The following is a 26,630-nucleotide window of genomic DNA, read 5'->3' as shown; positions in this document are numbered from 1 at the left end:
CTGGATAATGAACTTGGTGGGCTAGAGTTGCCCTGTCTCAGCCCTAATCTGCTGCCTGGTGGCAGCAAAAGGATAAAACTGGAAAAAAGCATCTCTCCCCTTCAGATGCAGTCCTTCAGTATTCACAACACAAGCAGATGAAATACTAATCCAGAGGGACTTAAGCGTGGTATTTCTAATGCTTCTTTGTACTTGTAGTCAGACTGAAGAGGATTTTGGCATGCCATATGTCCTAGTTTCAGCCAGAATAGAGTTAATTTTCTTTCTAGTAGCTGGCATAGTGCTATGTTTTGGGTTCAGTATGAGAAGAATGTTGATAACACACTGACGTTTTCAGCTGTTGCTAAGTAGTATTTATACTATGTCAAGGACTTTTCAGCTTCTCATGCCCAGCCAGCAAGAAAGCTGGAGGGGCACAAGGAGTTGGGAAAGGACACAGCCAGGACAGCTGAGCCAAACTGGCCAAAGGGGTATTCCATACTGTGTGACGTCATGTGCAGTATATAAACTGCGGGGAGTTGGGCAGGGGGGGCGAGCTGCTGCTTGGGATCTAACTGGGCATCGGTCAGCGAGTGGTGAGCAATTGCACTCTGCATCACTTGTTTTGCATATTCTCATTCTTTTATTATTCTCATCATTATTATTATTTTCTTCTTTTTCTGTCCCATTACACTGTCTTTATCTCAACCCACAAGTTTGACTTTTCCCCCCAATCCTCTCCCCCATCCCACTGTGGGGGGGGAAGTGAGCGAGCGGCTGCGCGGTGCTTAGTTGCTGGCTGGGGTTAAACCCCGACACCATACTGTATGTGCCTGTACCAAGGTACGCTGCTTGGAGGGTCAGGTACACCAAAGGAAGATCATCTACTCCAACCTCCTGCACGCAATGGCCATTTTCATCTATGTATCTCAGCGCCAAATTGAACGTCTTGGAAACATAAAGGCTCCTGCCTGAGAGCGTCTAGTCATCATTTCCTTTGACAGTTCATTCCAAAATTAGTCTCTCCCACAGTTCAAAGGAAGAAAAAAACCTCCAAAAACCAATGTCTCCGACTTCAGTTTTTAATTTCTGCTATGCCTTTTACTGTGTTACATTTTCTCTTTTCCAAAGATTTCTACATGCTTTTTCCAGTCATCTTTTGATCTGCAACTCTTTCAGGCTCTCGCTAGAAGTTATTTACCTCTTCTATCTACATAACTGTCTATGTAACTGTTATACAGATAGTCTTCTATCTCTGTAACAAGTATATTCCGTCTTAATTACTAGAAGGCAAATCACGGGTTTGTTTCAAGTATCATGAGCTTAAAGTCTCATTATTTTGCTTTGCTGGACTCATGATTTTTCACATTGGAGACTGCCAGCATCTTACTACAGCAGAGTGAAAAAAGCTTTTGTGTGTGATTTTTTTGCTCCGCTGTGCCCCTATTTCTGGGCCCCAGGTCCCGGCCTTCTGGAACCTTCTCCCACCCCAGTTCCAGGAGTGTCCGAGACCCCCGTCAGTCAGGAGAAGGGACGCCGGGCCCCTCCCCGCGACGTCCATGTTGGGTCTCTCGGGGCGTTGTCCAGGCCATTGTCACCTTAGTATTGTTATTACTATCATTATTAGTTTCTTCCTTTCTGTCCTGTTAAACTGTTCTTATCTCAACCCACGAGTTTGACTTTTTTCCCCCCAATTCTCTCCCCCATCCCACTGCGTGGGGGGGAAGCGAGCGAGCGGCTGCGTGGTGCTGAGTTGCCGGCTGGGGTTAAATCCTGACAAAGGTGTGGGAGGGGCTGAGGGTAGAGGGTCTCTAAGGAGATGGGTGTTCTATATGGGGTGGGGGGGCTGTATGGGGTTTGGAGGGGCGGTTGTGGGGGTTTTATGGGGCTGGGATGATCTATATGGGGGTGTGGGGGGGGTGTTTTAGGGTCTATATGGCCGCGGGGGGGTTATATGGTCCATATGGGGCTGGGGGAGTCTATAAAACTGTGGGGAGGGCCTATAGGGATGGAAAGAGTGGCCTATAAGGTCTATATGACCCGGGGGGAGAGGAACTATGGGGTTTATATGGGGCTGAGGGGAGTTACAGGGCATCTGGGTCGGGGGGGCATCTACCCCTGGACACCCTGGTCCACTACCTGGACACCTGGGGCTGCCTGCATGTCCAGATGACTGGGTCCTCCTGTGACAGGGGGATCTATAGGGTCCAGAGGGATCTATATGGCCCAGGGCAGGGAATAACAGAGGGATCCAGGCAGTCCAGGGGATCTAGATGGTCCAGGCTTGGGAGAGGCAGGGATCCATAGGGTCCTGGGGGAGGGGGTGTGTGTGTATATAGCTTCCAGAAGAAATCTTTAGGGCTTGGAGGGGGAGTGGGTTCCATGGGGTCTGGGGGAATCTACAGGGGCTGGGTTCGGTGAAAGGAGGGAACTATAAGGTTGGGGGGGCAGAATCTACAGGGTCCAGGGGGGAAAGGGAGTGTTCTATAGGATCCAAAGAGAGTCTATAGGGTCTGGGGGTGTGTGTCAGGGAAGAGTATGGAGGGTCTGGGGGCGGTCTGTAAGGCTGGGCATCAGGGCAGGGTCTATAGGGCCAGGGGGGTTCTATAGGGCCAGGGAAGAGTCCATAGCGTCCGGGGGGGGGGTGGCGGAGATCCATAGGGTGGGGTTAACCTCCACTCTCTGTGGGGCCGCGGGGTCTGTCAGGGCGATGGAGGCGGGGCGGGGGGCTTGGGGCGGGGCCTGGCGAGGCCACGCCCACTGCACGCAGGGGGCAGGGGGGAACCCGCATGTCCGGGTGGGGGGGTCACGAGGGGGAACCAAAAGTCGGGGACCCCCCTGCGTCACACACACACACCCCGGCTCCCCCCTCCTGACCTCACAGCCCCGCTAGGGCATCAGACCCCCCAACGTGACGTCACACCCGAACCATTTTCTAGATTTCCTGTCATTGTTCAAAGAAGCTTAAAGCAGAAGCCTGCCTTTCTAGTGGGCTTTCTTCTTCTGCCAAACTCATCTGCTGAACCCCACGTTTATTGGAAGGGTTAGCTCTGTATCATGGCACCACCATATGAAAATACTCCTAATAAAGCTTCTATTTAAGGAACACAAACACCTTGGTGATCAGCATTCTTATGAGAGGAAATACAGATTACAGGGCATCCTAAAGTCTATGTGTAAATGTCTGCTGGCAAATGACAACAGCTTTCCAAACAAACTGGAACAAGGTTGAAATGTGGCAGCTTCTTATTGAACGTTAGTCTAAAATTGTCAGGACCAGCTGTGAAGAGTGGCTCTATGTTTGGGGCCACATCCTACCTTTTACAATAGAAAAACAAGGCCGCTTGGCACAGGAAAAAAACATACCTCTTGGCAGCACCTCCCCACATTGCATCAGTTCAAAAGATTTAAAGTCCTACCTGTCTTTTCCAAATGAAACCCCTTGATATGGTTATTTTTCGTACATGTTAGCTACCAGCAAGCTTCTACTGGTACCTTTTTTCTGTCACTAGTCTCTTCTCTGCTCATGTTCAGCTATCACTGGAAATCTCATCACGTTGGATAGTTTACTGAAAATGTATTATAACCAAAAAGTGACATAACAGGGCTGTAATGGATTCTGCAAAGCATTTTGCTGCTGCTATTTTATAACAGGTACCACCTTCTTCTGGCAGGCAATTAAAACAAAATTCAGCTGTGAAAATTTTTGCAGTATACCCCACCCAAACTAATCAACAATGGTTAAAAATAACATGCCCCAGCAAAACCTTTCATGATACATGGCCACAACTCACAATTCTCTACAAAATGTTCACTTTTATAAAGCTCTGATGTAAAAATCAAATAATCAAGCAGCAATATTTTAAGTGCAGCACAGGGTCTTCCATGTCACTATTTGCAACGCTTGAATTCATTTACATTTTATCAAAGTCTAATACAGATGACTTAGGAATTAAGTCATTTTTTTAATATCCGTCATTCTATGTAGTGACAGATTTCATGTTTTGCTTATCTTTATCTTTGCTTTCCTTCGATTTTTCCTTCTTGTGTTTGTGCTTTTGGCTCTTCTCCAATTCCGTTTCGCTTCCAATGTGTTTCTTATGCTTCCTGTGTTTCTTATGCTTCTTGTGCTTCTTATGCTTCTTGTGCTGCTGCTTCTCCTTTTTCTTTTTCTTGCTGTCTTGACTCTCTCCCGAGCTGGCACTGCTGCTGTGGCTTCGAGGCTGACTCTCAGAAGGGCTTTGACTACAGCTAACACTGGGACGGCTTTGACTTCTGCTTGCTTCAGGCTGGTCAACTGCAGCAGGTGCTGCTGTATCCTCTTTCACCTTATCAGCAGACTTTTCTTTGGGGTCTTTTGGACTTTTTCCTGCAGCTCCCTCATCTTTTGCAGATACATTACTCTCACTGTCATTTTCATTGTGGTCTTTCTTTGCCTTTTCCTCCTCGGCTGGTCTGGTTTCTGGGTGATCTTTTGTCACTTTTGGGTGAACTTTCTGTGGGGTACCAAGAACCTTCTCACCCTTTTGAGAGGAAGATGTTTCAATGCCGCCTGTCTTGGGAAGCTCCTCCTTCACTTTTTTCGCAGGAGGTTCCATTCCAGGACATCTTTCACGAAATGAAGGAAATCCTTCGTTCTCATCTCCTTTTCTTCTCTTCTGGTGTTTTTGATGTTTATTTCCTTTGCCATCTCCCTGTGGATATTCCATTTCCTTCTCTTTTGATTTGGTAGGATCTTTGACGACATGGCGTGCTCTTCCAGAAGATTTTCCAGGGTAATTTCCAGCTCTATTACCAGCTGACCTTGACCTAGAACAATAGTTACGACTCTTCCCTTCGCCTCTTCTTGGATACAGCCGCGATCGCGAGTAGGAATGCAAATGGGAACGACAAAATGATCGAGAGTGGGAGCGAGAGGGGGAAGAAGCTGATCTTGACTTGGAGTAGGTATAGAAACTTCTAGAGTAAGATGAAGCACTAGAAGGAGACTTGGACCTTAAAAAAAACACAACACACACACACGAAGTTAATTCAAAACAGTCACTCTCCCCAGTTTTTTCCTTCCAGATTTGCTTTGGGGTTTTTGACTCTCCATACACTTATGTTCTTTCAGCTGCTGACATAATGCTACTGCCAACTGAAGAACTTAATAACATGTACAAGTTTCGGCTCACAAGACAGAACAGCTGTTGCTTTGTTAATGGAAAAACATACAGGAAGGCTAAGTCTGTTTCCACTCACTTCTACCACGCGAACTACCATAGCTATCGGCTGATTTAAGGTGGTGTATAGTGGCCTCTACTGCTATGTGAACGCACCCATTTTTTCACTACTCTGCAACGACATGCAGCGCAAATCATTTTTGTTGCAGTAAGATGCAAAAAGAGCAAGTCTTAATGGCTACAGTGCAGTATCAAACATCAGGAAAACACGATTTGGCCTGAAGACAGTAAAGCTCAATTTTAAAATGCCAGCTTAGTCTCTTTAACTTCACTACTTCTTTGGCAATTTGTACAGGATGCAAAATACTTGCACTGCAGTCTTACAATCAACACTTCTAGCCCAATGTCCTAGCAAAATCTTGCACATACCTCTAGCTCTAACCAAGGATAGTGACAGCGCTTCAAGAAAGAGTCGTATCTAAATGCTTCTAAACTCAGCCTCGAGTAATATGACTCAATGCCATTACTCTAGGAAGGATACTGACAGCATTACTAAGAGACAGCTATGCAGACTCCTGCCCAAGTGATTTGGGGGGATAGAAAACATCAGCTGCCCTGCGTTTTTTCTTCACAAGTTTTTCTTGTTTTTCATTTAACAATGTCAACAAAATTCTAGTGAAAGCCACCAGTCTGCAGTCCAGCTTAAAATCTCTCCGTGTACCTACAGGAGAGAGACAAAAGAGGAAGACAATTTCTCTCACATATCTCCTCCGATGTGCTTTGAGGTAATGGTTACAATCAGAACAGGGAGATGCAGAAAATCCGGCTACTACACCTATTCAGTTCCTAGCCTCCTCACGGCTCTCAGGAGGTGAAGGATGTCATTGCAGAGAAGCTTCAGGGAAAGAGACCCCTGTTCCTTAACAACTGCTGCCCCATTATCACCATCAGTCAACTGTAATCTCTGCCATATTTGAGCCAGTAACCTACCTATGAAACTCCTATCCCTGCTAATCCCTTGAATCATCCAATCCATCCAATGAGAGAGGGGTGCAGTGGAACTCCCCCTGATTCTTCCAGACAACCTGCTGCTCCATTACAGACATGTAAACCAGTTACCTGGAAAACGAATGCCTACGCTCCTCTGGAATCTTTTTACATTCCATCAATTCCTTAGCAAAATCACTGGTAAACTCATCAAGTTTGGACTTTTTCTTTTCCCTGTTAAAATAAGTTTGACCTTTATTACAAAAAGGCACCAAGAGACAAAACATGGCCAATATGAGAAAATATAGACTGCATGCAAATGCAACAGGGGAACATCCCATTTCAGCAAAAACAGTTCAGCGTTCCTACAAGTTTTAGGGAAAGTTTTAGAATTACATTTGTCTTGGTTTAGTTTTGCATGTTTACCATCTGCAACACAAAAGTATACTGGAAAAAACACTGTCATTTTTGCTTACGTCAGGTGCACTTGAGTGTAACTGCAGCTCATTATGTGATCAAAATACAAAAATGAAGAACAACGCAGCTTCACTGAGCCAAATACTTACTCCTCTTTAAGACTCCGTTGTTCTCTGTAAAACTCCTCCCTAGAGAAAGGAGATGCTTGAGTCCTTGGGATGGTAGGTGAAGGAGACATGGGTACTGCTCTTGGAACCCAAGCTGATGACGTGTTTGCGGGAGCTGGGGGATATCCTGGAGGGGGGACAGCGCACCCAGCAGATGGAGGCTGGCCAGGTGGAAACTGAGGAGGAAACGGTGGTGGTGGTACCCCCAGTGGAAGAGGAAGTGCGTGGCGTGCTGGAGGATACAAGGGAGCTGGAGGCACAGGCACAAAGACTGGTGTTGATTCTGGTAGTGCTGGGGCCTGAGTCCTTTGGGTACACTCGCTGTGCAGGCGTCCTCGATTTGGACGTCTAAAGAAACCCAAAACCATGTGTCACTGTTTGTTACACTCTGTCGGATTTTAAAGAGGAAAGCGAAGGAAGCGGGAGCATGGTGGGGAGCACTTCTTGTTCTCAACTTAAGCATTTTTCTCCCTGCTTTCCGTTCATGTGAGATTACACTCATTTCTTGATCCTCATACTTGCCTTCCACATCCTCACCCCCAACACTCCCCTCGGTCTTCTCTCCTGACACTCAGCTTTGCAGCTGCAAGTGGAGGCTGCCCACGCTTAACAGAGACTCCCATCTCCCACGTGCCATGTGCCCACCGCTCCTCTGCTACTCCTGGAGACACTTAATATTTCGCACTTCTAACCTTCAAAGTCCTGCACAAATATTAACTCATCTTCTCTCAAACTTCTTTTAACCTCTTCCACATACGCTTCCTGTGCTGTCGCCTCATGATGATGTACTTGGCCTGTTCTTGTCCCTGCATTGTTATTTTCTTGCTTACTGAATCTGAGATTTTAAATCATCTGTGGGGTGGATCCCCATTTTTGTTTGGATTTATCTTTGAGATTTTATAAACACAGTGCACCCTTACAGTCGATCTAACATCAAGCATATAAAAAAATGAAGGACTGACTTGGCACAGCAATAAGAGATAAAACAGACTCTTCTCTTTCCAACGGAGAGAAAGCAGCTTGGCTATCTGAGACGACTAAATTGAAGAAACTCAGAATTGTCCTAAAATAACAGCCTTGACTTTTCCAATGATTTGCTCAATCAGAATCAACTAAGTTGTTCAAAAAAGAATGCTGGAGGCTGGTTTCTATTGGGAAATCAATTTCTTCAGCCTTATACAGCCAGTGAGCAAAAGGGTGGCTTTCCACCTGATCCTTTAATTAGATTTGATTTTTAGATGCACTTATGGTTTCCTCAGAAAGCGTGCATTTTTCAGAGTCCTCTTTTCAATTATGCACTGGACTTCTATTGTAAATAATCTTACTGCGAGCACATACCCCTTTGTTAAAGCCAATTCAAATTAGGCCATTTAAAAATTAATGACCACTTGTATTCTACACAACTATCTGTGCACACTTACTTCATCATAAATCAGCTGTTGTAGAATTTATGTGTTACAGCCTCATTTAACAGGTTACCAGTATGAATACATTGAATTTCTGCAGAACACTTACAGTTCCCAGCCTGGTCTGCCACCTGCTGAGCAAATTGTACTGGCTCTCGCTGGATGACCTTTTGGAGTGGAGAGAGGAAAAAGCAAAAAATCCCATTCAGTGTATCTGAAGATCATTTTTTAACAGAAATTCTTTTTAGAAAAATTAAAAGTTACAGTTCCTTACCAGTGGTGCGTGTTGATTGTCCTTGGGGGCCCAGACGACTTGGTAATGCTGGTTGTCTTAGTACAGGGGTCTGACAGCCCTTGTGAATAAATGCAGACAGTTGGAAAACAAGCTCTACTAAAATACAAGAATCGCTGCAAATGTTGAAACAAAGCTTACCTTCTCTTCCAACAAACTGCTGACTGACAGAGACGAATATGTAGAATGTTCAGCAGCAGTCACCAGAGCAGCAGGAGGTGTAAGAGTCACGAGTGGGGGTGGTGGCAGTGGCAGCTGCTGCTGCTGGTGGTGCCACATCTGCTGACGGTGCCTTCTTCTGTAACCGGCTCCACTTTTGAAGTTGCTCACAGCCTAGAGGCAGAAAAACATTTACGCAAAGGTAATATGAAACTTCAGCAGATATACGAACAAAAGCCTCCACAGAGTAAAATTACTTGTGTAATTAGCTGTAAATGCTATCAATCCCCAAAGAAATCAACATGCCGATACATGAACACATCACATTAAACACTGATACTAGTGATTGGTAACTCGGAGTGTCTGTATTCAAAGTACTGCCGTGTTAACACAGAATTTGAAAGCGAGGCAATCACCTTAAACAAAAGCATGACCTGAATTTGCCAGATTGTCTCCAAGGAGTTGTAAGCTTCTGTGATAACAGATAATGCACTTGAAAGGTAAATTTAGCCTTATTCAAGTCAACCTTGCTTAAGCAGATGTAAACTAATATTTCCTTCCCTTTCAGCTTTTTACAAAGAGCCTATTCTTACAAGCACTTTACGTAAAAGTCATCAGGTTACCCGGCGTAGGCACTTGTTGGCCACTAAAGCATCAGGCGAAACACCTGTCTGATGACACTCTGGACATCTATGCTCCTCAGATTCCAGTAAGGCTGTTCTAATACCTGTGTACAATTAGAATAATCAAAATAGCATTTAGCCAAACTAAGGAAGTTTTGGGGGTTCTAATCAACTATAAAAACACCTATATGATCAACAGGTGAATATGGTCTTGAAGTGAGAGCATGAAGCTATAAAGGTTCAATAGCGTAAAAAATTTCTAGTATGCAGCAAATAACTCTAGAGTTTTGGTATGTCACTGTTGTAACATTTGAAGATGTAGAGTAGGCTGTGTCTTGATGTTTCAGCTAGTCTTTTTCCCACTATATAGTACAGTGAGAAGTCCCCACCCTCCAGGTTAACGAATAAAACTTGTCTCAGAAAAACAAATAGTAGGTTCAAAAAACCATTACTAGGTTCGCGCTCTGAAGGTTTTAACCAACTCTCCCGTGGAGGAAAATGTGGATTAAATGCTGCTAACTATCCGTTTGTTGCAGACCACCGAAAGTCACCAGAGTTGGCTATATAGTTTTGTATGAGAGAAAGGGCTGTGGGCAAACTAAATGCACTCAATATCCAATACTGCAATCACCTGCACAATCAGCCACTCCTCTCATACTCGTCCTTCCGCATGTAAATTTAACTAAAAAGCTATGTATTTTACTATTTATTTATTTATTTAACTATTAAAGCTCTGTGGCTTTTTTCCCCCTTTATACGAGAAGAGCCCTTTCCTATTCAGGGTATACTTAAGTATAAAATAGAACTGGTAACAAAATAATTTCGCTATCTCCTCTTTCTGCTTTCAGAAGAGCAGATGTGCTGTTTTGAATTAACAAACATGGGAGTTCACACTTACATTCATCACAATAACTGTTTCCACAGCAGGGAATAATAGCCGCATCAGTCATTATCTCCTTACAAATGAGACATAAAATCTCCTCTGGAATAGGATCATCTGAGGAGGAAGAGGATGGCTCCTCCGGTAAAAAGGGAGGCTTTTCCTTCTCTCTTCTAGCATAAGCTTCCCTGGAGGAGGGGAAAGGGGAAGGAAAAAGAAACAAATTAAAGATGGGTAAAGGAGAACTTTTCCAAGCTTTGGATCTTATCAAAGGAAGACAGGAGATGGAATTCTTCTCACTCCACATTAGCCTCCTAAAACATAGGCATTTAGTTGAACCTACTTTTCTATAGCCACCACACTAGAATAGGGAGGGGGGAACAATTTTCCCACCGCAGACCTCTCCCATTCAGTGGATCAACAACGAAATTAGCTCAGATGAGCTTGTGGGTCGAGATAAGGACAGGAGAGATCACTCACCAATTACCGTCACGGGCAAAACAGACTCAGCTTGGGGAAAATTAACTCAATATATTACAAATCAACCAGAGTAGGGTAATGAGAAATAAACCCAAATCTCAGAACACCTTCCCTCCACCCCTCCCTTCTTCCCAGGCACAGCTTTACTCCCAAATGCTCTACCTACCCTCCCCCCCCAGCGGCGCAGGGGGACAGGGAATGGGGGTTACGGTCAGTTCATCACACCTTGTCTCTGCCGCTCCTTCCTCCTCAGGGGGAAGACTCCTCACTCTTCCCCTACTCCAGTGCAGGGTCCCTCCCACGGGAGACAGTTCTCCATGAACTTCTCCAGCGTGGGTCCTTCCCATGGGCTGCAGTTCTTCACGAACTGCTCCAGCATGGGTCCCTTCCATGGGCTGCAGTCCTTCAGGAGCACACTGCTCCAGCGTGGGTACCCCACGGGGTCACAAGTCCTGCCAGAAAACCTGCTCCGTGGGCTCCTCTCCACAGATCTGCATGTCCTGCCAGGAGCCTGCTCCAGAGCGGGGTTCCCACGGGGTCACAGCCTCCTTTGGGAACACACCTGCTCCGGCGTGGGGTCCTCCACGGGCTGCAGGTGGACATCTGCTTTACTGTGGACCTCCGCTCCACCGTGGACCTCCCTGGACTGCAGGGGGACAGCCTGCCTCACCATGGTCTTCCCCACAGGCTGCAGGGGAATCTCTGCTCCGGCGCCTGGAGCATCTCCTCCCCCTCCTGCTTCACTGACCTTGGTGTCTGCAGGGTTGTTTCTCTTACATGTTCTCACTCCTCTCTCCGGCTGCCGTTTTCCCTCTGTCCCAACTTTTTTTCCCTTCTTAAAAATGTTATCACAGAGGCGTCACCACTATTGCGGATTGGCTCGGCCTTGGCTGGCGGCGGGTCCGTCTTAGAGCTGGCTGGTATTGGCTCTCTTGAACACAGGGGAAGCTTCCAGCAGCTTCTTACAGCAGCCACCCCTGTAACCTTCCCCCCCACCCCCGCTACCAAAAACTTGCCACACAAAGCCAATACAGACATTTACGCACGGTTTCTCTCGTTCACTTTTTGGTCGGTCCAATTAATTCCATACTTACACATTAACACGTGGTATTGCGTATTTTCCAGTTTTTGTCACCATGACACCCTTCCTTTTGGGATCTTTCACCTCCACCAAGAAGCTCCTTGGAATTCCTGTGGTCTTTTTCATCCTGGGCACAGACCCAAAACTTTCGTCCTGTTGAGACAAGAAATGCAGACATACCGCATCTTAAGACCCACACTTAAAATGACATTTCAATGATGATTTTAAGCAGCAAGAGCCTTTAATCCTCTCCTTTTACCTAGCGTAAGGGTCGCTCGACTAAAATACTTCTTTTCCTAAATGAATACAGCCAGGATGTTCCAAAGGCTTGAGCAGTGTCTTGAATTCGGTCGACATTCTTTGGCTTACCCTCAGGTTCCTTAAGGGCGAAACAGCCCTTAGCTCACCATCCACTCAGAGAAGAGACACAAAGCCGCTCCTCCTCCTCCAAAGGGCAATGCAGAGGGAGAGCTTAATGCAGTGCTCTGAATCACTCACTGGGGAAACTTATGTTCACCATCTCTATATGAAGGCTAAATTCATACCTCATGCATGTACCTTCAGTGACTAACATTAAACGGCATGAAGACGCAACCAGAGGCTTGTCTGATTAAAACACACAAATGTTCAGTAGATGGGGTCAACAGAAACATCTTCTTTTTATACAAAATACTAAAAACTATGAACTGTCACTAAAAAGAGTTAAAACCAGAAAAATTTCCAATAACATTGAAATGTACAAAAACACGCATACAAGTTCACAGAGAAAGATCTATGGACACATTTCATGTCCATGACCTAGAAAAAAAGAAAATTTTACATTTCTAATTCCAGGTTTCCCTCAAATTCTGAAAGGCTTTGCAACATTGCCATATAAGCTCTGTATTTCACCCCAAGAGAAACAATTCTTCACGTGAGTATTCATGTACTTGTTACCTAACTGCCAGGGTAAAACAATTAAAAACTAGGTAACACCAGAAGTCCCCCACAATCTTACCCCATTTCTTGGGCAGTTCTTCATAGAGTGGCCAGGTTTTCTGCAACGATGGCAAGTATATGACGATGCAGGTGGACCCACGGGTTTCTTCATGTAACTGCAAGTTTTGGGGGAATAAAAGAACAAGGTATGCACATGTCTCGCTTGTTAAACCAAACACCTCTACAGTTTTTTCCATAATCTTCAAAGAACAGATCTGACATTATCAACACTTACTTGATTGGATCATATTCATGGCAGGACTGGATCATCATAGCTTTTATTTTATCCTCTTCGGAAGCACTGGCTTCAGCCAGATTGGCAGTCTGTTTAACAGGCAATTATTTGACACGCACATTAGAAACACGTTTAAGCCCACACAGCCAAAGACAACACCGCTCACCGAGTCCTGTAAAGAGCAGCACAACACTAGCTGAGGTTGCATCAAAAGAGCTGCTTATAGAAAATACCGTTGTCCTGAAGATGTTCTGGGGAGCCCTTACACCGTTATTACATGGTGTTTGTGTGCGTGTTAACCTACTTGACAAGAGCGTTCTTGGGCACTCAAAACCTTAGGCTCTGTTTGTACCTTACAGAAAGACTGGCGTAACCAATCCAATTGTCTTCCAAGTGGACCGAAGGCATAAGGAGACAACATTACACGATCCAGTATTTTTAAGGTGATTTTTAAGCTCCAGCCTATTTGAAGAAGACATCCACTGTACATTTAATTGAGAAAGATGCATGCAAGTATCCTTATTTACATTTTGCAGCATTAAAGGGACACACAACTTAAGAGTCAGGGAAGTTGTTTTTGCTTGCTGAAATGCAGCTTCCCACACAGAAGCATTAAAAGGAAGCAAGCTTTTTATAATCCCTCAGCAAGACAAAAGATTCTTGTCACTACAAATTTGACCATCATGTGCTGGAGGCAGTCCACACTGCATGCTTCTCCCTCTACTAACTTCTTCATATTAAGTGATTTAACTACAGGAAGCACAATCTGCATTTTTTTTTCCAGTTGACTGTGTCCTTTTAACATATAAATTGTAATATCAACCTTATGCAGAACTAGATCTTTCAAATTATTGAAGCCAGCTGTTTTTTCAAAGTAGTATTTGTTCCAATGTTTTTATTTCACACGAGTCCAGATCCAAGCAGGGTCTAAGGGAGAGGCTGTAAAGGATGTGGACCTTCAAGCACCTAGCATTCAGATCAACCACTCAGATCAACCACTCATGGTTCTGTTTTTATATGCATTCATTCACAAAAGCAACCAACTAGTTTCAACATTCTATTAAATGGATGTTTCATAGACACCATTTTTTTCTCCACAGTAACATAATCCAGAGCAACACCTATGAAATCATTTCCATTAACATTTACAGAAAGCTTTACAGATACTTGACTAATTTCTTTGAACCCAACAGTTTACAAAACACATCCAAAACCCACAACACATTAGTAGGAATAGACCAAAATTCAAACATGGCATTTCATACGTAGTAATAATAAACCAGAAAACTCTTAACGCATCACCTCCATGCCAAGTCAGTCTGCACTAAAGACGTTAGAGTAAGTAACAGGTTTGAGCTGCTTTCCATTATGTTCCTGTATTTTTCTGAAATACTGAAATTTTCTCAAAAGCTTAAATGTGTACACCACAAGGACACTTCTTCATATTTTAAGAGTAAAATTTGGCATAAGTTTACAGTACCAAGGACATGTTTAGGGACAGCACTAATGGAGACCAAGTTCTTTTGGTGGCTACCTTCCAAACATTTTTTTTCCCCCCCCAGATGCACACAATTTAATTTCTTCAGTGAGAAAGGAAAGAAGTGACCAGTGTGAAGAGATTCCTCTTTCTTGGAAATGAACTCCATCCTTCCTTTTCAGAAGAAAGAACTAGCTCCTCTGCATTAGGCCCTACCCTCTCTAAGCTTTGTAACTTTAAAGACTAGTTCTTTCATTGGCTAGCACTACGCCTTTTCACAAAGTGCAGACAGTAGTGCTTTCCCAGAGGAAGGTACACATTGTTGAGCAAAAAATGCAAGCAGGTCCATAGCAAAACATGGCATTACAACAGTTCCGGAAGGTCACATCTGCTAATATGCCACACATACACATCGGTATATTCCTAGAAACAATCAGGTACACTTTCACACTTCACACAGTCTGCATTCCAACAAATTAGATTATGTTGTCTACTGTCTATATACTAGCATTTATGAAACTGTGCAGCATTAAAAGAATGGATCTGTAACTTTAATGGCTAGGAATTCAAAAACAGCCATGCAATTGTCCATGTTACAGAAACGATTCTCTTTTGGCTGTTGCACACTCCCCCCTCCAAATGCCCGTAACTTACAGCCCATTCAATTCTTCTGGAAAAACTGTTAGTTTCCAATGCAAAATCAATGAAACATATGAGAAATGGTAAACAGCTTCTGAAATGCTGCTTCTGTGTGTCTGGAAGATGAGTAATAGTGCAACATTACGTTGAGGCTGATAAGGTACTCCCCTTCTATCTTCCCAAAGTGGGAACTGCTCTTTACAGGCTAGTACCAAAATAGACACCCATTTTAAAGTTAAAATTAATACTTTAAATTAATAAAAATTAAATTAAATTTTGTTTCCATTACAACAGTTATCCAGCTATAGATCACAGTATAAGATTTTAAAAAACAAAGCAAACACTTTTTTTTTTTAAAGAATTTGAAAAGAATATATCTATACCTTAGCAAGGTGGGCCAGAGAAAGAGATGCAGGAGAGTCATCTGTCTGTTCACAAAAAATTAAACACATATTCAAGTTCTACAGTCAAAACATAGCAATAGTTAAGGTCTACTGTAGTCTGAAAGTCTGCACTATATCCTCTGAGTGTTGCTGACAGGGGCACTGCCAACCCCGTGCAATTTGTGTTTGCTCAAAACAAAGTCCAAACCTATGGCACCTTAAGAGTGCCTGTGTGGTTAATGAGAAGAAACGAAAATAACCAAACCCGCTCGACATCAACTTACTGCTCCACAGTATCTCAGAGAGGGACCCTTGTCAAATGCTCACATCTGTCAATTTTCAGCTAAAAAGGATTTCAGTTTATTTGAGAAGGAAGCATCACTACAGGAAACTTATTTGCAGTGTAGCTTGTCAATTAATCCGTTAACATCTCATCACTTCTAAATGCACACAGTTATGCTTTTATGAAGACAGTAGCTGCCTGGCAAAATCAAGCACAGGCGTATCAGCCCTCAACCATGAACTCTGCCCCTCCTGTCGTCACTAAGTTTAAAAATGCCAAACTCACCATACCCCACAACACCCAAATAAAAACACCAAGCCAGAACATCAGCCATGAAAGTAAACCACCACTTTGTCTAGAAAAAAACAGGCTGCTCAAATTAGTGAAATAAAGGTGTTTACCATGACAGAGCGGCCTACAAAAACAGACAATACTGATGTCTTGTATTTTATTAGACCACAGGCCATACTATCCAGATTAGTTCCGGAGGTGTGAGAATTTAATGTTATGCTTCTTACTAGCAGAGCAAACCCAATTTTTAATGATGATGAAAACATGGAGTCAGAGCACAGTCCTGTAATTTTTTTCTCCACTGCAACCACACTCCTCCCTCCCACCTACCTCCTGGAACACCCTGCAGGAGTGAAGCCCTCAGGCCACTAGTTTGCAATAGGCTGCAGCGTTTATGGAGAACTAATAGCGAAATGCTGCTTTTCCACAAGTAAACAGGGTAACGCTTAGCTTGTTCCTTTTCCAGAATATGGAATTATATTATGCCACAAGCAGCAGTTAAGCTTACACTAGCAAAACATGATCAGAAAGACACCTGAATCACTGCTTATTAGGACTTCGGTTGTTCAAAAACGTAGAATAAAGTGTCACAGCGTAAACTGAACAGCTGTCCTCAAGACACAGAAAATAGGAGGAAAAGGCTAATCTCACTGCTGGAGTGCTGCATTTAAATTACAGTGGTTTCCTAAAACCCAATAGCTTGGTTAAACTGAAAATTCAGCCAGGAAGGATCACAGCTGTGCTTGGCGGTGCTAAAACAATGCGCGTGACTCTCTGCATTTCTGCAGCCTCTGAGGACTAATACCAACTAGAGATCCTTGCAGTTACTGAAATAGGAATACGAAAACAAATAGGATTCACTTTCTTGATTTGGCAGTAGTAACGGTAGGACAGCAGCACAGATTTGGAAGTGTAGAATGACAGCTAACATAAGAGCAAGACAATTAAGAAATATTCAAAGTATAAGGTTTTGTGCATCCTTTAAAAAAAAAAAAATCTGAACTGATTTTAACATTGCTGCTTTACTGTTCAACAATAATTGGCAAGCCTTCCCAGTGATTTATTCAGACCACACTAAGATCCAGGTTTGGCTTTGAAATACATGCAGAAAGACGTTTATTTAAAATAACAAAACAAAACAAAACCCCACACACTTTAGACCAAGACCTGAGTTAGCTTTAAGAATAAAGCTAACTGTGCCTCCAACACTAGAAGCACCTGAGGCTGCAGTGCTTTTACTGTGTGTGTGAGACAGAGAGAGAGAGAGAGGACTTGTAAAGAGAGATGCAAGGCTTCCACCCTCCCTATGGCTACCCACAACCCACATCAGGTACAGTCAGAGCAAACAAGAAGGGAACAGTCTTGCTTTGTCTTCCTTTTAATTAGTTCTAACTAACACTAAGTCTTCCCTCCCACTCCAGGATTTTTCCTTTCTTAAAAAAAAATATTTTTTTGAGACATCTATCTAAGCTTATGGTAAGATGCTACTTAGAAACGTAATACAAAGACACCAGGGAACACACGAGGCTGAAAGAATGGTAACCTTATTGATGAAGATGTGATTTGTGTTTATACACAAGCTAGTAAACAAAGAGAAAAAGAACTCTTTCCAAGACATAAAACCCCATCTCAGTTAGATCAAATACTATAAAGGTGGTTTACATAAATGCCTTCCATTAACTGCTAGGGTCACTGGGCTCACAATGAGAGCCTTTCATGTCCAAAAAGGAAGTTGAACCAATCAGTGATAGAATTATGGATGTCAGGTTTAGGCTTAGTGTTTTTACACCAACATACAAGAAGTTTTCCACTTTAAGTTCATTGTATACCATTCCACGAGAATCAGAGGCTGTATTCTTCACAGAACACAACCCCAGAGCTCATCAATTTCTAGATTAAGTTACCCAAACAGCTGATCAAGGGATCAGATCCAATGATCCAGGGTTAGTGCAAAGCCTCACACCATTCTAGTGAAGAAAAAGCAGTTATACTTGAAGATGAAAAATAAAAACCAACAAATAGGAATTTTTACATTATAAGGGCTATTTTGAAAAGCACAGTTACACCTAGCCTTCGACCCAAGTCGCAAATCCAGATCTAGACCATTACCAGTCAGGTATTTCCTTGTGTGACTTCTCTCTAGTTTAGCAGCCGAATGACAGTGTTTTCTAACCCGAAGAAAAATGCTGCCCCTTTTCCAAATGGAAATTCAGAGTGGGGGTATACTAAAGAAAGGCTTAACCTTTGGGAAATCAAAGCAGCATCCAACCCCGAAGCCACCCAGGTCCAAAAAAGTACTGCAGGCAGAAGTTCAGACAAATGACAGGGATTTTACCCACAAATACACCAGGCTCTAACCTTGTGCCAAAATCTCTACACTGGGTCTTAGATATTTTCATTTGCAGACAAACTATTAAACTAAACTGCTTCATCAGATAGAGTGGAAAGATCAAATGCAGAACTTCCGAATACCACTTCGCGGAGCAACCATATTTAAATTCATGGCAATCTCTTAAAGACATACATGTACTCAGAGGGGCCCAAATAATATCACTTCAATTATACACTTTTAGGAACAAATACCCAAGCATTTAAGGACATGAAACGGAAACATTTAGCTGCACATGACTGTCCTCAAAATGTATGGGATATGTTGGTTTGGCTATTTGTTTGAACCCCCAGGTCACAACTAAGAAACAGTACCAAGTTTAACCACGGTGGTTTCTCAGTGAGTTTTGATAACATTTTCAAAATCCATTGGGCAAAAAGAGTATTTTAAAAAAAAAAGCTAAGTGATATAATGTGGAAATAGCAGAAAATTCACTCCAAACAATTTGGATTGCAAGAAACAAAAAGCACAAAACAACCTACAAACAAAACAATGTACAAACATACGCTTTACTAGCTATACACAGATGTAGAACATGGCACCATGTTCAGTTGTGCAAACCTCGGACCTACATGATCTAAAAGCGATCATACATTACCTGTACAACACAAAGTCATCCAGGAAATAGTCTAGCATATTCAATGTGAAATGCAATGCATCACTAGGCACCAATACCAATATTTACATTAGACCTGTGCAAGTGATGGCATTACCCAGTTTTTCCTATGCTGAATCAAAGACATTGTCTTTACAACATACACCAGGTTTTACTGGAATGTATAATTAGTTAATGTTTGGAAAATTAATACAAGGCTACATGGTTTAGAATTAAGAGCAGTGTGTAGAAAAAAGTGTGAGATTGTGTTTTTACATACTGCTTTTGATGTTCCACGCACTGGCTCAGTTTGACTCCTGGAAGAAGAAATAAAGGTGATTAGAATTTCAAGTAAAGCACTTGGACCCAGCATAAAGCAGTGACAACAGGTTATAAAACCTGAACATCAAAACATCATGTTCTGATAGTCTAGGGAATGGGGAAATTTATTCATATACCTAAACTGTTCTCTCTCGGCACATTCAGCGCAACTAAAAAACCCAACAAACAGACCCAAATCCCGTTTCTACTTTGTCACAAATTAAGATGTACAGTTATAGAACACAACAGTGCAAGAGGAAGCCCTCAGGTATTTTGTCTCTGCTGCGTCAGTATCAAAAAGATGAAGTCTGTATCACAGCTTGGTGTTCTTAAATAATCAACTCTCAAAATACAAAGGCAACTTTAACCAATCCGTATATATCTAGTATTACAAATGGGTACCAGATACAGTACTTTAATTTCCAAGAAAGAACACTGACGTTCTAGACACTTTGAAGTGCAAGTTTACTTCAGAGAAAACAGTCAGTCATCTGACAAAGAGATAACAAAAATGGCAGCAGCATAGGCTTTAGAACAGAGTTTCTTTGTGAAAGCCCAAGCACTGTATTCAGATAGCTCCTACATTTAGCATATGCAAGATTGACTAAAAATAGTAGTAGAAATGTCACCTGAAAGCAGTTTCTGGGGTTTGGTGTGATTTAGGAGCCCTGTGACGAAAAAGAAAAGGTCTTACTTGCCAGAATTTGCTTTAAGATAATCTTGAAAAGGCTACAATCTTTTTGGCAATAGTCATTACATTTGAAAACTTGCTGAGATTCCACACACTTATTGATCTGTATCTGCATGCCACTCATCAGGAATCAGACGTGCAGCCCTTGATCTAGTTAACAAACAATTCATACGTCATCCAAAGCGTCCCATGAGCAGAGACAATTCAATGGCTGCTGTGGAATTTACGTACAACTAGAAAGGCTCATGCTTCCTGCCACTGCTAGAATACCACCAGGCTCGCAAGTACAGCCACGTACCTCCTGAAGATGGGGAAGTACAGGGAAATACTTTAGATTACCACGCAATGCTTTCTTCATCCATTTACCTTGAAGAACATACAACAAGGTGAGTAACGCATTTTTGAAGGCCTCTCCACCGTTATAGCATACATTCCTCGTTCCCAAACATTAACCACTCTACCAGTTGTTTCTGCAATGTTTCCAGCTGAAGGAATAGAAAGCTCATCTGCCTGGTTCATTTTCAACACTACAACAGCAGCGCCATTCTTTCCTTATCCCCACATACAGGTCTTTGCTTGATCTTTGATGCTAGCAGCATCTCTCCTCTCATTTCAGGGCAGGATTATGATACCAGGAGAGAGCGCCAGCCAACCAGAAACGGAGGATGCGTTGACAAGGCGGCACTAAGCACACATATTTAAGTTAAACATGGCCAAAACAAGGCCATGGTTACAAGGACAACACTGTGCCGTCCTGAATTCCTAGGTAGTGCCTGAAAGCACTGCAGCAACTGCTGAAGTAATATGCCCAAAGTTTACAGGCAGACTCACAGCAATTCAGGGTTTTTTGCTCGCAAATGCTTCACAGGTACCAGGATGCTGCTGTGCTGTTTTTTCGAGACACACAGTAACTCACCAGTCTACTTTATTGCCTGAGAACCAACATGAGAAAGACATGGCAAAACCACAAGCTAATAATACCTACTAATTGTGGGGGAGAGGCGTCTCTTTAAGAAGGCTGGAAGACATGAATGTTCAAACAATGCTAATGTAGCTGAATACATACATGACAGCAATAATCCTGTAGTCAGCATTGCATTTGCATAGCTGTAAGTTTAACCAACACATCCGATTCTCTGTCCTCCAGAAATCTGAGGAATATAGATTGAAAACCTGGAGCACTGATAGCAACTTAGGGTAAAAACAGACTTAGAGAACTAGTAACGCCTGGTAACGTGCTGAACTGCTTACTGAGTTTCAAGTTTGGAAGGGGTTAACTATTCCTTTGTTGTACTCGCTCAAAAGGTGATACACTTTAGGAGAGTGTTCTTTTTCTCTGGCCTGAAATGGACATTGTCTTTAGGAAACTAACAGGAATCACTTATGAATGGAACTTCTGGTTTGCATGGTTTGCCAGCTGGCAACCCTTGGTCTTTCCTCTGTGTCTAGTATGCAAAACACCCAGATTTACCAGGGGGTAAGAATACCTGCCATATCCCACCCTGCACCCCCCAAATGCAAGAAATAGTCAAACACTGACAATCAGACTCTTCTGAGGTGGGAAGAAATTAGAAGTTTACACAACAATGCCTATCTGTCTTTACTATAAAAGCAATCAAATCAAACACATAAAATAAGGAATCTCTCCACGTAGAGGAAATGGGATCTACAACTTGGCTCTCAGAAGAATCAACCCCAAGAACAAACCCAATGGAATCATCTTAAAAGCTACCATTGTTGCAGTTTCAACCCAATCTCCCAGCAGGCCAAAACACGTACGTCTGCTTTGGGACAGATATATTAAAATCTAGCCCATGACAACAAAAATTAACAGCAGCTTTAACAAGAAAGATACAATCTGAATGCCTCTTGTAAACTAATATCAATTTAAAAAGTTAATGCACTGAAACCCCTAACCAAGAATACAATGCTTTACGGATACTTACGTAACACGGGGTTTGCTGGTGACTTTAACTCCTCCAGCAGGGATTCTTCTAACAATTACCGATGAGTTCCTAGGAATCAGGGCATTACCATCTGTGTATTCTGAAAACAACATCAATACAGAAAAAGAATCTGCCACTTTACGAGAACCTATATCAATACATAATTACACAACATTTCAGAGAATCCCTTTACGGATGGAAAAGCAAAGTTTGATATGGAACGTTGCACTTTTATCGTCCCAACACACTGAAAGTACATTTCAAGAAACCTTCAGGTTTGATAATCAAACACAAGCAGCACAATCTTTTTCATGGTTTTACAATGGTTGGAATGCCAACAGCAAAATGGTCTCAAAGGTCACTGAAGCGGAGTCTGCTAATGCGTGAGGTTCTTTCCTGATCTAGCTTAAGTTGCTTTTGCTTCTGTTAGGCTACAAAACCAACAGAGCTTTGGAGAAAAACCAACCACAGCAAAGTCTCACCTGCATAAACCAGATTCTGAAGTCTGACTAGCTTGCCCTGCAACAAAAGAGGCCCTCAGCTAAAGCATGACAACTCTGCGCCATTGCTTTCCTAGCTGTTAGCTATATCAATTCCCCTGTGCTGCTAGCGGTCAAGACTGACAGAACACAGAAGAGCGCCTGCCATCTCTGTCTATTCCTTGGAGCTTAATCCATCAACAACACCGCTTCTCAGCTGCTCGGCGCTTTACGTGTAAATGGAAACAAAACTGGCAATGCTAGTATTTGGATCAGAGAAATCTGGGGGGGGGTTGAGCTTGCTTTCACAAGTAGGGCACAATTGGCTCCAACTAAAGTGCTATCTCCCCTCTGAAGCTTATCATCTAGTTTGAATTAACCCAAGGGATGTGAATTGGATGTCAATAGTTGTGGATGCCCCGTCCCTGGGCTTTTGAGCAACCTGGTCTAGTGGAAGGTGTCCCTGCCCATGGCAGGGGGGTTGGAACTGGATGATCCTTCAGGTCCCTTCCAACCCAAACCATTCCATGATTCCAGGATTCTATGAATTCTTGCGATTCATTTTGCAGAGCTGAGACACTCAAACAAAATTCCTTACGACGACAGCCGTGAAAAGCCTTTTGAAAAGAGAGTGGGCCTGAAGCTACCCATGCTTTGCCTGGGCTTACACCATGTTAGTCTTTGAAGAGGAGGAAAGCCTTCTGACCTTCTACATAAGGCCCAAACAATCAAAAAACCAAACTACCTGAGACACTTGGACTGAGTAAGCTTAAAATGCAAAGATCTCTCCATGAGAATGGTTTTTATATTGTCCTTACACAAGCTGGATATGACTAAATATTTTAAATCACTATCAGCAGCCATTCCCTGTAATCTGCCTACAGTTTTAAATATTAAAAGCTCTTACCTTTGCAGACCGAATCAGAACAATGGTCTGAAAACCAAAGATGCTGTATATCTAGTCAAGCTCTGTCAGGGTGGTTTTGCTCAGTGATCACACACAAAACAGGAATATTTCACAATTTATGCTTCATTTTTCAGTATATTATTCCTACAGGCAGGAACCTCTCTTACCCCAAAACTCACCTACCAGAAGACATTATTTCCACAATGAAATGAACATTCTACTTCTATTTCCAAATGACAGAATGCTTCTTCAGAAAACTGAGAAATCATTTAGCTGAAACTAATTCCTGATCTTCCCCCCTAGGGAACCGAACAGCAAGCTTCCTCTGGACTTCCGAGGAGGTTCAAATTGTAGGAGAAAGGACTACTAATGACGAAAACAGAAGCTTTTACAGAAGTCATATATCCTGAAAGCAACCCCTAGAGCTCTTCTCAAAGAAGAAACTCTAACCCTTCCACAGCCACCTGTCAAGAAAGGCCTGCACTGGGACTTTTTGATGGAGAAGGAGCTGAAGCAGTACTGGGGCCCAGGCAGGCAACTGGGACATCATGGCAGCTGCAGATCTAGAAGCCCAAACCAGCTGTTTCGACCTGCTGAATGGAGTCATACAGAGCGTTCTTTCTGGTCCCGATCACAAACCGCTGGACTGACATTTCAGAGATAGAGGACAAGCAACAGCGGCTCCACAAAAAGGCAGGAGTTTGCTACGCCTGTGCTGAACTGAGGATTGTTCTAGTTCTGCAGCAGCTTTACAAGTGGCAGCACCTCGCCTAGGAAGAGACTGTATATATGAGGACAGCAACCAATGCATTTATTCACAAATGATGCAAGCCTGCAGAGGTCACTTCGAACATGCCCAACAGCTGTGTGATGCAAAAAGAGGAAGAAGTCCTCTTCTAGTACTTGGTGACAATTCATTGACCACTAGAAGAGAAGCATTGACACCTGCCTTCTGAATAGACTTATCCTTGAATGTGTGTGTGTATATATATATATCTTGTGATATATGCTTGTTTTCAATTCGCTTGTTAAGTGCACCATGAAGAGAGGTCCAGCCATCTAGTAACAGACTGATATAAAACTGAATTCACCTTAAAAGTCCATCAGCGCACATTTAAATGGATCAGCTGAAGAGTGACAATAGTGCGGTGAAGGAAAGGCTTTCTCTGTATAGGACACTTATCCCGGCACCTATTTGTATTTGGTACTGAAGTATTCCACCAGCTTGGTCACCGTCTCAGAGAATTTGTGGAAGAGTGTTTACATACAGCAGAGTCCATTGCTGAGTTAGTTCTGTGAAGGGGCCTGATACCAATTGGCTTTAAGACATTTATTTTTCCTTCGCCGCAATTAACTGAACTAATTTTGGTGATGAAATTTTATGAGAGGTGAAGCCAAACAATGTCGACTAAAAAGTCAACTTTTTTCTTTTTTTAAATAGGGAAGGACTAAATCTGGCGCGCTATTCCCGAAGTCCCTCTCAATTTGAATTTAACAGAAGCCAGCTTAGTCTAACAGCTCTCAGAATGAACTGGTGTCTCCCAGCAGGAACCTGTTCCCCATGGGCAGCAGCATCCCCTAGCAGAGACTCGGCAACTACCAGGACCTGCAAAGCAGCGTCACACTGCCTCACCTCGTGACTCCACATCTGCAAAGTGAGCAGTGACGTCATGCCCAACAAGGCTACTTTTCACTTGTCCAAGCAGCACTCCAACAGAAATGTTCAGCAAAGCTGGAGGTAACAACATTGTTGATTCCTATTCCCTGATAGCACAACACTTGTTTTTTGTTTTACTGGCAGGGATGGCCAGTAAGGGGCTACTGGGCTTTTGTCAGTCTGACCTGTGATTAAAAATAAGGATCCCGTTAACTCAGAAAGCTTGCAAAAGCAAAGGAAGATTTGGATGTTATCTCCAAGTCAAGAGCAGAAGAGACATAACAGTCTAAAAGACAAGAAACTTGGTATGCTTGAAAGACCCAAGGCAAAGAAGTATTTCATGGAGGCAGACAAGTTAAACAAGAGCTACTTTGACTGCTGCCTCATACGGACTCGGAAATCTTAAATCAGCTATTGCATTAGTATCCACGACCTTCCTCCTGCAAAAAAGTACAAGCAGCTCAGGTTATGCTCCGCTTCACGCTGAATGCACAATTTAAAAATCCCATTTTTAAATTCACCTATACTTCTGAAAATCTGCTAGCTTTACTAATTTCTGTCATATGTATGCTATCAACAGGTTACTGAAAAAAGCTCCTACTTTATTTTACGGCCTGCTTTAACCCACCGTTTGGAGTCTGACAGCAGTGCAAAAGCACCTCTCTGAGCACTATGCAGAGAAGTATTTTCACCCAGATAAAGTACAGAAGCTCTTCAGAACAGAAGTCATCAGAAGGCAAGCCGATATGTGAAATGACAAAGAAAAGCCTTGACTAGCCTTAGATGCCTTGCCAACCAGCTGATATGCTGCTGGGGAAAGGATTTGCAGAGTAAGAGCTGACAAGGACTACTAACATGCCAGACTCTCTCTACCACAAAAGAGGGTAACTCCCGAGAACACGTTTTCCCCCTAGCGCTTAAAATTATGCTTTCTCACGAGGTGAGTTTTTAGCTCTCTTCTCATCAACGCCCCTTGCACACTTTGCGACAAACAAATCATCTGTGTAGCTGCACTGAAAGCACTGCCTTGAAACATCCTGATGAACAGACTGGACTATTACTGGATTTCCAGCTTCCACCCAAGCTGTCGCGGGGTCGTTTGCGACACCGCCAGCCGGGCAGTCCCCGAGGCCCCGTGCCTGTTGCCCCCACGCACCTTCGTTGGTCTGGGCGTTGGTGATCAGCAGGTCGCAGCTGGCCACCGTCAGCTTCTCACGGGCCATGATCTGGAGCTTGAGGTCAGGCAGAGAGATGTAGAGGCCGTCGAAGGTGACCATATCATAGTTCAGCTTGGAGAAGAACTTGTAGTGGACACACGACATGGTCGGGGCCAGGCGATGCCTGCTCCACGACAGCGTCTACCGTGGCAGATGGAGGCGATGCTCGCCCGGCTCCTCCTCGCAGCCCAGGCGGGCAGGCGGACGATGGGGAGAGGCCCTGTGAGAGACCGAAAGAGTTAATGTCTCAAACATGGCGGTGGGGCAGGTTCTACGTAATGACGAACTCTGCTTAACAACGAACCCTGCACAGCAAGGAACCACAGGTGAAAAGAAGCCAATCGGCACAGATCAGCACAGACATCAGCAACAGGATGGGGAGGCCATGCCTGGGGGTGTGCAGCTCTGTGTTCTGATATGCTGATCTGATATGCTGAGCAGGGCAGCTCACCATGCATGGCCAAAGATCAAACAATGGTCAGGTCTGCAGGGAAGGAGGAGTTACTCCC

At 43.4% G+C, this 26,630-nt stretch overlaps 1 protein-coding gene across 1 annotated transcript; it reads right to left on the bottom strand.

The window, feature by feature from the left end:
• Positions 1-3,959: 3,959 nt before the first annotated feature.
• LOC142026373 (E3 ubiquitin-protein ligase RBBP6-like) lies at positions 3,960-26,226 on the bottom strand. The gene is made up of 16 exons (XM_075019329.1): positions 26,061-26,226; positions 21,862-21,961; positions 19,854-19,892; positions 19,184-19,220; positions 15,346-15,390; positions 12,847-12,935; positions 12,631-12,727; positions 11,647-11,786; positions 10,091-10,260; positions 9,193-9,296; positions 8,552-8,743; positions 8,393-8,471; positions 8,228-8,285; positions 6,695-7,060; positions 6,261-6,362; positions 3,960-4,974 (listed from the first exon to the last, which is right to left on the bottom strand). The coding sequence occupies exons 1-16, from the start codon at positions 26,224-26,226 to the stop codon at positions 3,960-3,962; spliced, it is 2,799 nt and encodes a 932-aa protein (XP_074875430.1).
• Between the last annotated feature and the right edge of the window lie 404 nt (positions 26,227-26,630).

This window comes from Buteo buteo, chromosome 33 (assembly GCF_964188355.1).
Source record: "Buteo buteo chromosome 33, bButBut1.hap1.1, whole genome shotgun sequence".
NCBI lineage: Eukaryota > Metazoa > Chordata > Aves > Accipitriformes > Accipitridae > Buteo > Buteo buteo.
This window is presented reverse-complemented; position numbering and strand designations above follow the sequence as displayed.